Source organism: Mustela nivalis, assembly GCF_964662115.1.
Source record: "Mustela nivalis genome assembly, chromosome: 1".
Classification (NCBI taxonomy): Eukaryota; Metazoa; Chordata; class Mammalia; order Carnivora; family Mustelidae; genus Mustela; species Mustela nivalis.
This window is the reverse complement of record NC_139020.1, coordinates 5,283,629-5,299,086: the sequence shown is the minus strand read 5'-3', so window position 1 is coordinate 5,299,086 and position 15,458 is coordinate 5,283,629. Positions and strand designations below refer to the sequence as shown.

Below are 15,458 nucleotides of genomic sequence, written 5' to 3'. Positions count from 1 at the left end.
CTCGCTGTGTTGTTTGACAGGTCACCTTGAGCCAATGGGTGAAGAATAACATGAAGCACAGAACCCCTGGATACTAAATTGCTGATACTTAATCTTCCCTAGTGAACTTCAGGGAACTGGTGATACCCTACAGGACACATTCTTTAGGCAACTGAGGAAGGCTTTTGAACAGGGACATATCATCAGCTCCCACTGAACTTCCCAGGGTAGGTGACAAGTCTAATCAACCAAGCCTTGGATTTCTAGTACTAGTCCCTGCAAGCTGTCCACCTTGGCTAGAAATAGATTTGGTGCTCACAATTAGACCACAGCCATTTATTTAAAAACCATATTGAGACACCACCTTATACCAGTTAGAATGGCCAAAATTAATAAGACAGGAAACAGTAAACGTTGGAGAGGATGTAGAGAAAGGGGAACCCTCTCACACTGTTGGTGGGAATGAAGTTGGTGTAGCCACTTTGGAAAGCAGTGTGGAGATTCCTTAAGAAATTAAAAATAGAGCTTTCCTATGACCCTGACATTGCACTACTGGGTATTTACCCCAAAGATACAGATGTAGTGAAAAGAAGGGCCATCTCTATCCCAAGGTTCATAGCAGCAATGGCCACAGTTACCAAACTGTGGAAAGAGCCAAGATGCCCTTCAACGGATGAATGGATAAAAAAGATGTGGACCATATATACTATGGAGTACTATGCCTCCATCAGAAAGGATGAATACCCAACTTTTGTATCAACATGGATGGGACTGGAGGAGATTATGCTGAGTGAAATAAGTCAAGCAGAGAGAGTCAATTATCATATGGTTTCACTTACTTGTGGAGCATAAGGAATAACATGGAGGACATGGGGAGATGGAGAGGAGAAGGGAGTTGGGGAAAATTGGAGGGGGAGACGAAACATGAGAGACTGTGGACTTAGAAACAAACTGAGGGTTTTGGAGGGGAGGGGAGAGGTGGATGGGTGAGCCTGGTGGTGGGTATTACGGAGGGCAACTATTGCATGGAGCCCTGGGTGCAGTGCATAAACAATGAATCTTGGAACACTGAAAAGAAATTAAAAAAAAAATCACATGAACCTTTTGGCTTATGGAGGATCAAGGTCCCAGACCAGAGGAGCCTTAACTGAGTGTGGTCTCCTGCTTATTTTAAGAACAGTATGTTTTCTGTATCTTGAAGTACTATCAAGATTGTGGGAACAGAGTCAATGGGATGAGAGCTTACCCATTCTCACTTGTGATAACCTTTGTATCATTTCATTCCTCCATCTTTCCCTACCTCTACTTCTCCATCCCCTTCTCCTTGTGGGTGGTCATGGCAGATATGGATGCAAGAAAGTGAGCAAGCTGACATGTGAGCCACATGGAAACACTGGAGTTCCTATAGATGTATGTGCAGTGAGGGCTATGTGGTTTTCTGCCAATGTATTATGAGAAGGCTTTGCTCACTTCAGATAAATAAACATTTTTCAGACTGTCAGCTGGATGGATGCCTTAGAGGAAATCCAGCTCATTGATCCTATAGCTATTGTCCATTGACTCTAAACCTATTCTCCCTTAACCAAGAGCTATCATGCATTGACTTTGTAGCTATTCTCCATTGACCCAATGTCTATTGTTCATTGACCCTCTAGTTATTGGCAGAGGATAAAGAACTTATCAGAGTTCCCGTGCTCTAAGATACATCAGTCTGTGTTCAAACTTGGCCTAACAAGATGACATCTCAAAGATGTTATAAAACTGGTTAGAGACAGATAGAGTTCCAGAGGAAAATTAGTTATTATCACCCAATAATGGCTGTTTTACTACACAGTGCCCCTTTTAATTTATGGATCTATAGAGCTTTATGGCCATCAAGAGTGGACCACTTCCTGAGATGTAGGCAACTGGACTTTTTGATACAAAGCTTGTGTTTTGAATTCATTTTAATGAACATCATCAAGGCAGGATTATTGAAAGTAATCCATTACAGAAGCAGGTATGATGCAGAATTTTTATTTTTGCACAGCTTGAGAGAAAAAGAAAAAAATGCTAAACTTCTAAGTTTGGGGAATATAGAAGTTTTAAACTGATGAAAGATAGTTTTAATTTTCTCCTGGAAAGTAGCACTTAATTTCTTTTGCATACAAAAGCAGTCTGTGAGTATCTGTGACATGCATCGAATCCTGAAACCATGGCAAGAAACACACACACACACACACACACACACACACTTCACAAGCATGGAGTCGTCTATGTTCATGTCAGCAGGTGGTCTTGACTGAGTCCTGGACCTATTCTGCAGGTGCTCTGTGTCGCCTATCTATGTAGGCAAATGTGCCTGCCTGGAAAATAAGTGGAAGGAAGAAGTGATGGAAAGGAGGAGGGAGAGAGAGAGGGAGAAGAAGATAACAGGAAATACATTTCTGAATGCTCCAGATGGTAATAACTGACACCAGTCTATGCTGGTGGCTTAAATGGGAGCCTGCAGAGAATACTAGGAGAGGAAGGTACTTGTGTAGTCTGTTACCTGGGCAACTGAGCTGCCATGGGCATATGATCAAGTTTTCTGGTCAGTTCCAAACTTCTGTCATGTAGACCTGAGAAAGTCTGAGATGGGATGTGGGTGCCATGGGAGGAGAGGTTCTCTTTCCTAAGCACATTGTGTAAGGGTCATGGGATGAAGAATGCAGTTCAGAGTAGTTAAGAGTAAGTTCCCTGTTAGGATGAGCCATGTGGTAAATAATTTAAACTTGGAGGAAGAAGAAGAAAAAGTTAGATTTCAGAGGAACATAACTTACTATTGGCTTGTTTTCCTCTGGGTACAGAATGAACCAGAAACAACATACACCAAGATGGTCTTTTGCAAACTTAGATACTGGTCACGGTGGTGACAGGATAGGTCCTGGAGGGTAAGATGCTTCGAATTCCCTGGTCGTCTCTTTCTTTCTCCAGCAAGCTGGTGTTAACTGTGGGACTCTAGAGTAGGGGTCTGCAAACTTTTTCTGTATTGGACCAGATGGTAAATATTTTCTGGTTTGCAGGCCGTACCATTTCTGTTGTAACTACTCAACTGTGCCATTGTGGCACAGAATAGCCATAGACAACATGCCAATAATGTGCATGGCTGTGTTCCAATAAAATGTTATTTATAAAAGCAGCAGTTGGCAGGATTTGGCCCCCAGACCATGGTTTGCTGACCCCTGGTCTAGCTAGGGCAAGAGGTTCTGTGGAGAGGCAAGGAAGGAGCAGAACATCTGGGAGTTTTAGAGTACCTGGCCCGTTCCTGACTGTGGTCGGGACCAGCTGTGTCTTCTGTGCTCTTCCCAGCCATCCCTGAGAGGCTGGAATGTTGGTGCCCTCTCTGGCTTATTGAATTGGACTCTGGGTTCAGCCCTGGTGTTTGCAAACACAAGCATCAAGAGGAAGAAGGACCCAGCAATCAGTAGGAGACAAGAGAGGTAGACATCGAAATAAAGGCAGACCACCTTTTCTTTTTTATTTCGCTTAGACAAAATGCAAAGAGTGTCTCATTAAATTAAAAAATAAACAGAAAAGAAAATCAAATTGATTCCCCCCACCCCTTCACTGACGGCACTCATCCTAATTCACAACAGAAGGAGGTCAAATTGAGGACCCAGTTTCTAATGGGAAAGAAAGGTGTGCAAACATGACTAAAGTCTCCCCCCTGCCCCCAAATCAATGTTCCTTTTAAATTCACAAAGAGGGTAATTTTTTCCCCGTTTTCATTCTTAAATCTTGTGTGATAGAACTTCCAGTCAGAAGGTTTAATTAGTCCCCCATGCACTTTGTAGAAAATCAGTAAAAATGCAATAACCTGTGAAGATCATAAAACTGGACTTCTTTCCCAAAAAATCAGATGCCCAGGCAGATGGAGCTCACACTCAGACAGAAAAAAAGCAGGAGAGTCTTTGCACTGTCTGTGGTTTCAGTATTTTCTCTTTTTTTTTTAATATATTTTGGCAATTTTCTTTAATTATAAATATTGGAATTCCGTAAAAAAAAGGTAGCTTTGATTGAATTTTTAAATTGTATTTACAGCCGCTGTCCAGTCATGCTGTTTGTTATACCAGGGTGTAGGATTTTGCGTAGGGATTGTTTCCTTTCAAATGGCCCCGAGAGTCGAGCAGCGATTCTTGGGAGCTGCTCATCTTAGCTGCCTGTCCCAGCTCTGCTCCCTCTCGCTGAGGTAATGTGGCCACAGCCCCCTGCTGCCACTGCTGTCCCTCTCTTGTGGAGGACGTGGAAGAGGAGGCCTCCATGGGGATTGGCTCAAGGACCGTGGGGCGCTTCAGGGTCCGACTTTTCTGAGGTTCCAAGCACGCCTGCCCCAAACTCAGGTCCCTGCTTGTGCCTGCACCGCTTCGGTTTAACAAAAAGTCCATTCTAAGGTATGGAGGCAAATGTATGAGGTCACCTGCAAAGAAACACAGAGCAGTTAGTTGGCTTTTGCTAAGCAGGGGCCGAGTGCCTTTCGGGTGTCTGAGCTGGGCATGTCACCGTACCGGGCCGTGTTTGCAAGACCCCTTGTCAGAGGTCGCCACAGAGACAGGTGGGACCGTCCTCACCTCCCGTCCCATGAGGCATAGGGCGAGCCGGCTTTTCTAGGGCACATTAACTGAGAATCTTAAGTGTCATACTTCAGCCAGAGAAAGAGAGGTAACAGGATCCTTCAAAACCTCACGAGGGACAGAAAAATGTACATCAAAGGCCAACAGTGCATCCTAGGTATAAAGCGTGATGGGCCGGACCCTGTATGTGATCGGGAGTGCTTGGTGGAGCACGGGGCTCAAGGAGAGAGGCACGGATGCCAAGGAAAGGCTCACTGGCTAGGCCCCTGCTTCTGTCTTTCCCACATGCAGACAAGGCGTGTTGATGGCAGCAAGCTGGGTGAATGCAGGGGGCTCCTCCTGGCTACCTGGGGCTGGAGGGGCTCACTACTTCGGCTCACTTGTAACTCCTTCATGGCACACTGTGTAGGGAGCTCTAGATAGAAAACAGGCTGGGAGTGGGCTGTCCTAAAGCTGAGACTCTAGGTAAGAGGATGCACAGGTTGAGGGAGGCATGGCGGTGGCCTGAGGTCAGAGGACATCCGCAGAATGTCAGGGGGATGTAATGGTGAGGCATAAAGCTAGGTATAAAGCATCCTCTAGCTTCCAAATGGAGGATGGTGTGAGGGTGATGGGAAGGAGGTGTGGATTTTTATATATTCAATTTCCTAAAAGCAATGACCTGTCTTCCATTCTTAAGAGTTTAATGAGCAAATGACACGAATTTGCTCTTTTATTTACTGACATGACAATGACTCTTTTATCATTTTGCTCACATACTTGAGAAAATGTGGAATTCATTTACCTCCAGGGTTATTTGAAAATGTAGGTCAAGAGGGCCTCGTGCTGTTTCTGAGACCCAACTGAATTCTGAACACTTGACATGTTTGTAATGTGTTGCCACAGATTTGGAAATGAGTCTCTGTCCCAGCTACTCTCCACGGAATGAACAGGGCTTATTAAGCTCTGGAAAGACAATAGGCTGTTGGTCCCGGCTGGATTGCAGGATGCTCAGGTCCTAGATTAGGTGGAACAAATGTGTTTGAAATTACAGACAAATCTCACGATAGCTGCCCTCTGCCTGCAGGGGCTTTCACACTAGGTTCAGTGATCAGGAGGGCTGGGGTAGCTGAAAAAGGTGGGTGAGAATTAGAAATCCTTAATAATGGAAACACTACGGTGCCCACATCACGTACGAGGGTTACTTGTGTTTGCTAACTTTACTGCAGGTCTGCCGACAACCTCTGAATATCCAATATCTCTGAGTGATCCAGGTTTTCAAGCAAAGCTTTACTGAGTTGCACGATGCTCTAATTAGCCCTTTCAACAGTGTGAATGCTGCAAATGTGTTCTCTTAATAATTCATGCACTTATGTGGAAAAAAGCACCAGAGTAATCTGTCATGAGCTTTGTTTATTAAAGGCATTTTATGTCCATTAAAATCCCAACCCATGTGCTGCTCCAAGGACCACTTGGGAAACTGGGATCTCTAATCACCCATGCATCTTCCATGTTCTTCAGGTGCCTACAGATCTGAGGCAACACATGTGCTTATTACTCCAGCCAGAGAAGAGGAATGGAAACCGTGGCGACCGTCCTCTGGATGTTGGCACATCTGCTTTTCTCAGCCTCCCACCCTCCATCTGCCTGTTTCCATGGGAGAAACTAAACAAGGATTCTAATGGTGCGGATTAGGAGGAGAGGTCTGGGAGGCATTGCCTGCATTTAATCTGGGCTCAGTCTCCTCACTCATAAAATGGGAATAATAGTAGAATCTACCACATACAGTTGTGGTGCAGGTCTAATTCGGTAATGCATGTGAAAGGTTTTCAGCCAGACATGTCCCTTCTCAGAAGGTCTGAAGTTAGGGACTGGAGACTGGCCAGGGGTTTCTACCTTGGTTTCTGTCTTCAGTGGGTTGATTAGTGTCCACCACTTCCAAAAGATAGGTCCATGTCCCAATCCTCAGAATCTGTGAGTGTCACCTTTGTAGGAGAAAGTCTTTGTAGATATAATTAAATTAAGGATCTGGAAATGATATCATCAGGACTGCAGGTGGGCCTAAATCCAGTGGCAGGTGTCCTTATAAGGAAAGACAGAAGGAGACTAGAGACAGAGAAGACGAGGAAAACCATATGAAGAGGGAGGGAGAGGATGGAGAGATGTAGCCACAAGGCAAGGCATGCCTGGAGCCCCCAGGAGCTGGAGGAGGCATGGAAGGGATTCTTTCCTAGAGTCCCGGGAGGGAGCACAGTCCTGCTGACACTGGATTCTGGAATTCTGTCCTTAGAACTGTGAGAGAATAAATCCGTGTTGTTTGGAGCCACCCAGTTTTGGGCCCTTTGTTACGCCAGCTATGGGACACTCACATAGATGTCCTTTCTTCTTGGCTGGGAGAACTTCACTTGGGACCTCCTGGAATGCATCTACTGTATGGGAACCATGTCTGCTTACGTCAGTCACAGGAAAGGAGGGGGTTTCTCTTGAGAGACCAGTAACTGCAGCCAACGGAGTTGTGGTTTATGGGGTCTCCACCCTGTGCTCTGACCTGCCACCTGCCCTTCTTCCCTACAGAAGCCAAGGCAGCACCTCTTCCCCTGGTTCCTCTGCTCCCTGCGGAGGCAGACACCTGTCCAACTGACCCCCCAAAACCCCCTGAGGACTAGGTTGGAGGTGACTTCCCTGAAGTCTCCTTCAGGAGGGAGCAGAAGTCTCTTCAAAGGCATCTGAACCCACAGGGAACAGGTGTCTTGGTTCCTCACTGCCAGCCACCCCCAGGTGACCCACCCCTGGCTGCTGAACCCTCTCCAACTCTGTGAGGCAACATGCCCTAAAGCTAATCTGCCAGGACCCTCTGGAGGCGTCCCATACTTGTGAAAGCAGCAGTGACCTAGGAGACATTCAAAGATCTTTTTTTTTGCCTTCAACTCTATAATCACCTCTACCAGGCACACACAGCCCTTGGCATCCTGTGTGTTGACACACTATTGCCACAAACATAGGCAGAGCCAAACCCTGACCTTAGAGCATGTTCTGGAAAACCAGCTACAGTGGAGTTCACCTCTACTTTCAGCAAGGATTGAATCATTGAATCATCTGCGTTCCTCCTCTCTGCTTTACTCAGCCTTACCCCTCCCCTTTCTCTCTCTCTCCTTCTTGTTTTGTTTTCCTTATGCTGACACTCTCCTCCATGGAATGAAGGTAGAAGGAAGATGTGAGAGAGACAGTGCAAGCAGGTGGGGACGGAGCTGGCAGCCGTGTGCAACGCAGATGCCAGGGCACCATGTCAAGGAAAGTGTGTGGCATTTGTGTGTCTACACATGTGTATGTGTATCTGTTCATGTGTGTATGTGTTTGTGTGTCTATCTGTGTACACATGCATATGTGTTTCTGTGTATGTGCATACGTGTATTTGTGCATATGCACATGTAAATGTGTTCATGTGTAGGTGTCTCCATGCACGTGTGTGTGCACACGTGTGCCATCTGTATGTGTGTTCATGTGTTTGTGTGTATATGATGTGTATATGATGTGTTCATGTGTTTGTGTGTGTAAGTATGTGTATATTGTATGTGTACATGTGAGTGTGTCCATGTGACTGTGTGTGTATGTGTGTGTGTGTGTGTGTGTGAGACTGTGTGTATGTCATGAGGACAGAGGGGAGGAGACCCTGGGTGGAGGGACAGACACCACAAGGAGAGGATGAGGCATCCAGGAGAAAGCGACAGGCGGCAGGAACACCTAGTCTTACATTCTGACCGCTGGAAGGGAAAGGATCTGGGAACCACAATGCCTCCTTCCACGTTTTCCTTCTGCCCTATATACCTAACTAACTACACTTCTAGCACTTTCCTAGTTAGCTAAACCCATTAGCTACTTTCCCAAACCCAGCATGAGTGCAAACGCAGTGACGGAGGCTAGGAGCCCAAGATGAGCCTTTGGGACACACTCCATCCACTGGTTTTTGTGATGCTTATTCATGCACTTGTGTGTCATGAACACCCTTCTGTGCTCTGCTCCTGAGGCCCACGGCCCTTGAGTCAGAGACATGGGGTGGGGGCACAGCTGGAGGGGCCGACATACCCTTGGGGAGAAGGGGCTCTGAGAGGCTGAGCTGAGGGGCCATGGACCTTGGGTACCACTAGTGTCTCTGAAAGTTTACATGAAACAAATGGCATCGATTTCTACCTCTGTCCCTAACTACCTTGCTCATGGGTACCTTCCTAACTCCTCACCCCCAGATGCCCTGACGGTCCCGCATCCACCAACAGGTAGGTGCTCAAAGCTTGCCATCCTCCCCGAGGGAGATTTCAAGCCACGGTTGGCCCCACCACATGAAAACTCACAGTAAACCAGCCTCACTCATCTGAAACCTTCCTATCTGGAGACCCAAATTTCCTAAACGTTCTCGGAAGCGTCAGAGGCACACATGAAGTCTGAATGCACTTTAGCTTTGGAAGAAGGATGGCGAAAATCAATATTGAAAAAGAGCAAGAATGCATCCATTCAGAAAATCTATGATGGATGTGCGTTCCACGAATCTATTCTCAGATGGTGCTTCCTGCCATTCAGTGTGCACACACTTGGGAATGAAATGTCTAAAGTTGAGATCAGTGGTTCTCAGCAAAGAGGGACTCTGCCCCAAGGAGGTGTTTGGCCATGTCTGAAGACTATTTGGATATCACAGCTGGGGTGTGGCTGTCACTGGTTTTTCTTGGACACAGGCTAGGGATGCTGTCCAACATCCTACAAAGCATAGGATGCCACTGCCTGCCCCTCACCCCCATGCCTTTGGTCCTCCAGTGCTCACTGTGTTGACCGAGAAGCCGTGGTTTAAAGGGGCTAAAGTTCACAATTCCACGTGGACCCTTATTTTGCTTTAATTTTATTAGAAAAACATTTCATTCTATCAAATAAGTAATTATACTGCTCAGTATCTACTAATCCAAAAGGAGTTATGGCCTCCGTTCTTGGGAGAAAGTGAGGGATGGGTCTCATGCAACGGCAGTCACAAGGTCTTCCTCTTATTTGGTCTGAAGAGGTGGGAACTTAGAATGGGATAAGAACATGAGCTGAAGAATTCTGAGCTTCCTGCTAAAATCCTGCCTTTACCTGTAGATGGTTCTGTGACACCCTTCAAGTTTTGCATCTTATCTTTAGGCAGGTGAAGGGGGCACGGTCATTTCTAAGGGCACTCTCAAGTCTGTAAGAGTCTTTCTTATGCTCTTTACTATCTAACCTGTGAAAATTGAGCAAAAACAATGCATTAGGAATTTGAGGATAAGTACAAAACAAATGAATGCATTTTGGGGAGTCTAAAATTCTGAGGCACATGGCAAAAGCTTTCTTCCCCTTCCAATGCAATACTTCATTAGCTCCTGTGCAAGCATGTATAAGTACGTGTAAAAAGAAAATGAATCAGAGTCTCTGGGTCTTAGCTCTCCTTTGAGGCCATATAAAAAGGAACTTTCATCCATTTCTAATAAGGCTTCATATCTGCCCTTGGATGGAGTTGGGTCTTGATGCAAAGGTAAGAAGCAAAAGATGCTTACCTTGACTTCTAGCAATTTCAATAAGAACCACACAGATCAGACTTGTAATGATGACAGCATTAAAGAGCTAGTTAAAAGGGGAGAGAGTATGGAGTCTGCCCATTCTGGAGGCAAAAGAGATCTAACACTTTTTTAGTTTAATATTAATGCTGCAGCAAGGTAATGAAAACTTGTAAACGAATCTCTCTTGGTAAATGAATCTTCACTCCCAAATGGCCCCCAGGAAAACCCCTAAATAAATAATGAGAGATTGATACCAGAGGTCCATGTACGTGGATTGTATTACCATTCTTGGCTTGTACTTAGGAGGCTTCATGCATTTTTAAGAGCTCATCAATATTGTGATCCTCCTACTCTCTGGTGAACTTTAAAAACTACACTGAGATACAAAGTGGGGCTTTGAGTTTGTTGCTGCTCATGATTTTTCTGAAATAAAATAGTTCTGAATGAAGAGCATCTCCAAAAAGTCCCTGTGAAAACACAAATCTATTACACTCATTTATGCAACCTATATTTATTGAATATCTTCTCTATAAAAAGATACTGTATCAGGTATTATCCTAAGACATAAAAGTGTTAATAATATTAAACCAATGCTTCCCACAGTCTCCTTAATTCGTCAGAATAGCAGGTAGTATCCTAAACAGCAGAGACCTATAGACACAAAACAGATGAATAAGGAAATCTAAGAAACAAGGCAAAATTCAGCTTCTGGAAGACAGGGACCACACACACCCCCCAACACACACACACACACACACACATACTCCTGTGAGAGGTCATGATAACCTCTCATGATTGGAAAACCTGACCCAGCGTGGAGACCAGGTCAAAATCCCTTAGCTGGGTGTTTGGAGCACCCAGTGAGAAAGGGTCCATGAGGTTCAAAGAAGCACCAGCTCCCACCTAAGATCTCTGAGGACCCACACACTGGGGACTACTGAGGAGGGAGCCTGCTAGGAGACCTGCCCCTGCTCCACCGTGGGGCTGGCAGACCTGTTTCAGCAATCCTGTGCACCTTGGGTCATCCTACGGAAGGACAAAGTTAACCTGGAAATGAGAGGATTCTAGGCAGATGGAATATACATTTGGGGAGTTTAGGAGTCCAGAGAGCAGGAGTCATGACCAGTGAGGAAGACAGGTCTGGTTTCTCAAAACCCTGTGAGTCTCTATCCTGAGCAATGGACAGCTACACAAGGGATTTCAACACCAGAATGTCACCACACACTGGAATTTAAAGATCGTTGCTTCCTAGTTTGGGATATAGGATGCATTAGAAGCTGGTGCCAGCTGTGCCCACACACGGCTCCATGGAAATATGATGGTCTTTGCTGTTTTCTTGCAGTTTTGTATATTCCCAGCACCTTCAGGTTATCATGACCTCTCACAGGAGAGTGTGTGTGTGTGTGTGTGTTGGGGTGTGTGTGTGGTCCCTGTCTTCCAGAAGCTGAATTTTGCCTTGTTTCTTAGATTTCCTTATTCATCTGTTTTGTGTCTATAGGTCTCTGCTGTTTAGGATACTACCTGCTATTCTGACGAATTAAGGAGACTGTGGGAAGCATTGGTTTAATATTATTAACACTTTTATGTCTTAGGATAATACCTGATACAGTATCTTTTTATAGAGAAGATATTCAATAAATATAGGTTGCATAAATGAGTGTAATAGATTTGTGTTTTCACAGGGACTTTTTGGAGATGCACTTTCACTGTGATTAAGCCTTTTTGTTTGTCATCTGTGCCACTAGAATCTAGAAACTTTCTTCTGGCCACTCTTCAGGACACAGATGGGCTTCCTACCTCTCCCTTACAAGTTACCAGGCACAGACCTCCTCCTTACCTTGTACCACCCATGGGATCCCCAGCAACTGAAGCTGAACCCCAATAAACTAACCAAGAAAAACAGTGAGCTAAGGGGCTTGGAGTCGGAAAAAAGGCAGTCTGAACAAAACACACACTTAGGAATTGGAGGATATATATAAGCAGCAGTGTCTACGATAAAACCACAAGAGCTCTCAGAAAGTTGAGAAGACTTGGGCCCTTGAAACCAGAGGCAGAAAGAGGAGGAGGCCAGTGCAAAAGGCAAGTGGGCTTGGAGTTGCAAGTTTGGGACCCTGCATAAGGAGTCCTACCATCACTTCATGTGTCCTGGAGACATCAAACTAAAATAACAAGACAGTCTTGTAGAAGACCGTTGAAGAAGGTGAAATCGCCAATATGCGTTAAAGAGATCAGTGAGGAGAAGGGAGTTGAGGGAAATTGGAAGGGGGGGGTGAACCATGAGAGATTATGGACTCTGAAAAACAATCTGAGGGTTTTGAAGGGGCAGGGGGTGGGAGGTTGGGGGAACCAGGTGGTAGGTATTAGAGAGGGCACGGATTGCATGGAGCACTGGGTGTGGTTTAAAAACAATGAATACTGTTACGCTGAAAAGAAATAAAAAAATTAAAAAAAAATCAGTGTCCTAGCAGTGAGCCAGGATGAGCATGGTGAAATATTTAGGTCCACCCATGGCAGGTATGCAGAGCAAGATTCGGAGGTGCTGTTCATGGCCCCCAGGTCTTTCTAACTTTAAATATTATGGGAGTATTTGAAAGTTTGTCAGCTCAGAGCTAACTGTTGCTATGGGTGGTGAATGTGAGGCTCATTCCAATCTCCTGCCTTTGCTCTTCCTCTGTGCACACCACTGTCACCTTAGGATGTCTTCCGGAGTTTCTTTGCCCCATTCACCTTAGATCTCAGTTCACAACTCATTGCTTCAAGAGGACTTCCTGGACCATTTTCCCCAACCCCTAACCCCTGCCAGACTTGATCCCCTTCCCCATTACTTCCCTTCCCAGCACGTATCATGATCTGAAACTGTGTTGTTTGCTTATTTGATCAGTGTATGTCTCTCTAAACAGGAATATAAACTTGCTTAAGATGAGGTCTTTGTGCATCTTGTCTATCGTATCTCCGGCTCTGAAAGTGGGACCACCTATTGAGTGGGAGATCAAAAAAGACATGATGAAGTTAGAAAGGAAGCTGGAAGTCTGTGAGGGAAGAAGCAGGGGCATCTCTGGAAGGATGGAGGCCAGAGAAGCTCAGTGTGCGTGGCATGTGTGCATGCATGTATGGTGTGCACATTTGTTTGCGTCCATGTGGAAGTATCAAAGATACTTGCACTTGAAAGGAGACCCTTTCCATAGTTCTTAGAATAACATCCATAATAGAAATTTCAAAATCTCATTGTGCTGAGTGCAAAAAAGAGGAGAAGGTTGCAAACCTGAGACATAGGACCTCCCATTACCTAACCCAAAGGGGTGAGGGGAGGGGGGATACAGAACTGTTTGAGAGGAACCCACTGTGGTGCCTTGGGTCAGGAGGAGGGAGTCCGTGCCAGGTGACCTGCCGGGAGCAGAGCTCATTCTGCAGGTGATGAGGTAGATGCAGGTAGAATGAGTCTGTGGAGAAGGATTTTTGGCAGTGAAGATCTCTGGAGTCTAATTCTGATTCAAGAGCCAGCATGAAAACCACATGGGCTTTGGAGGTGAAACAGCACAATCACAGAGACAGCTGAGAACAGGAAGATCAGCCTTCATTGGAGGGCGCTGCTGGAGCAGAGGTCGGCTTGTCCTTCAAGTAAGCACCTCTTACTCCATACTCTCCCATTTGATTAAAGAAGGGTGCGAGGGATGGTGTGAATGGATACGTACACTGGTAACCAAAAACTGCTTCAGGTACCTGGTTGTTTAGAGAACCAACAAGTTGGCAGCAGTCTGTGATCATCTGCGGCTGGAGAATGTCAAGTATGTTCATCATGGGAGGGGCCATGAACATATATTTAAGGCTAGGACCCCAGAGTGTGAGTGCAGAGATATAAAGGGGCTGACACTTCTCTTGCTGCTCGTGGGGCCAGGATGCATTCGGTTGCATATGTGAAGCTTTAAATTGATTTAAGTAGCTTTGTGCAAGGGTATTTCTTGATTGCATAGGATAAACTCATAAATGGAGGTGCAGCCACAATCCCAAGAATGTTAAAAGCTGGCTCAGAGTGGTATCTGAACCCAAGAACAGGTACTGTAATCAGAGTATTGGAAGTTGTCTTGACCAAGAGAGAAATTTCTTAGAGGAAGATAGAGTTTTATTTGTTTGTTTGGTTTGTCTTTTGTTATTAAAGTTGGAAACAACCATCCATTGTAGAAAATAAAACCACAGAATAATTGGCATTTTATTTAAAGTAAAAAAGTCCCCCAAATTCAGTAAATTCAAAATTCAGGTGTAGTTAAACATCTAAAGCGAGATTCTGATGTTTGCCTTCTCTGTGAGGTGTCACATGCCATGGGCAGCTCCCCTTTACCTGTAGAAGAGGTTTCCTCTTAATTTGTGAAGAGCAAGACTAGAAAATAAGTCACTTTATTTAAAGGTAAGCTGGAAGGTGGGGTTGACTTAAACGTTCTCTTTATTTTACTAAGAATTTCTAATAATTGTCACGTTTTAAAATTGGCCAGTCTTGTCATCAATACAATGGTGATAAATGCACTCCTTCAATATATTTATTAAGTACCTACTCTATGTATCAGACACAGTGATAGAAGCATATATTCAGTGCTTAAGTCATTTAAAATATTTCTTGAGTGTTGCCACATTACCTGCTAGACACTGGAAGAGAAGTAAGAAAGCAATAAAGACACGTTTTCTGTCTTCCTAGAGCAAGTATCTGGCCATGTTGATTTAGCTTGATCCTAACTTGATTTGTGGAGTGTTTAAAAGCTTTGGACTACAAGTGGAAGAAAAGACCATCACACAAGAAGAGCTGATGGTGAGGAGAAAGATGCAGAGAGATTGGGAACTTCACTGAGGCACAGGCTGACTGATGCCATCTAGAGCCATGGTGACACAGGTGGGAATGAGGTTTGAAAGTGCAGCTCAAGGAACTGATAAATTTGACACAGCCTCCAGTTAGCAGAATAATAAATTGTAACCTTGGCTTTTGTGCCTGTTGTTGAATTTAGTCTCATTATAAGGGGACAATAGAAAGGCTTTCCAAAAAGCATATCAAATATTCAATAATAGTAATACAGTAATCTAGAGTGGACAAAACAAAGTTTGTGGATGTTTGGTCTCGCATTGACTTAAAAAAATGACTCATACCTAAAGTTATAAAATCATTTTAGTCTAAATAGCATTTTAAGACTATGCTACTTCAGTTAATTGTGATTTCTCAATTGTTCTGATGGATCCAGGCAACAATGTCATAACAAAATTTCAAACTTTTTTAAAAAATTGAATCTAACAAGAGGAACAACAAGACATTGAAAAAGAAACTCCATCAGAATCCTAGAAGCAAATATAGGCAGTAACCACTTTGACACTG

General features: G+C 44.6%; 1 protein-coding gene across 2 annotated transcripts in view; it reads right to left on the bottom strand.

Annotated features, from left to right (window-relative positions):
* Positions 1–3,441: 3,441 nt before the first annotated feature.
* DSCAM (DS cell adhesion molecule) overlaps positions 3,442–15,458 on the bottom strand; it is a 745,695-nt gene continuing 733,678 nt past the window's right edge. For both annotated transcript variants that reach the window (XM_082722200.1, XM_082722199.1), the window contains exon 33: positions 3,442–4,417. In XM_082722200.1, coding sequence (XP_082578326.1) covers positions 4,065–4,417 — 353 coding nt within the window. In that variant the 3' untranslated portion in view covers positions 3,442–4,064. The remainder of the gene's footprint in view (positions 4,418–15,458) is intronic.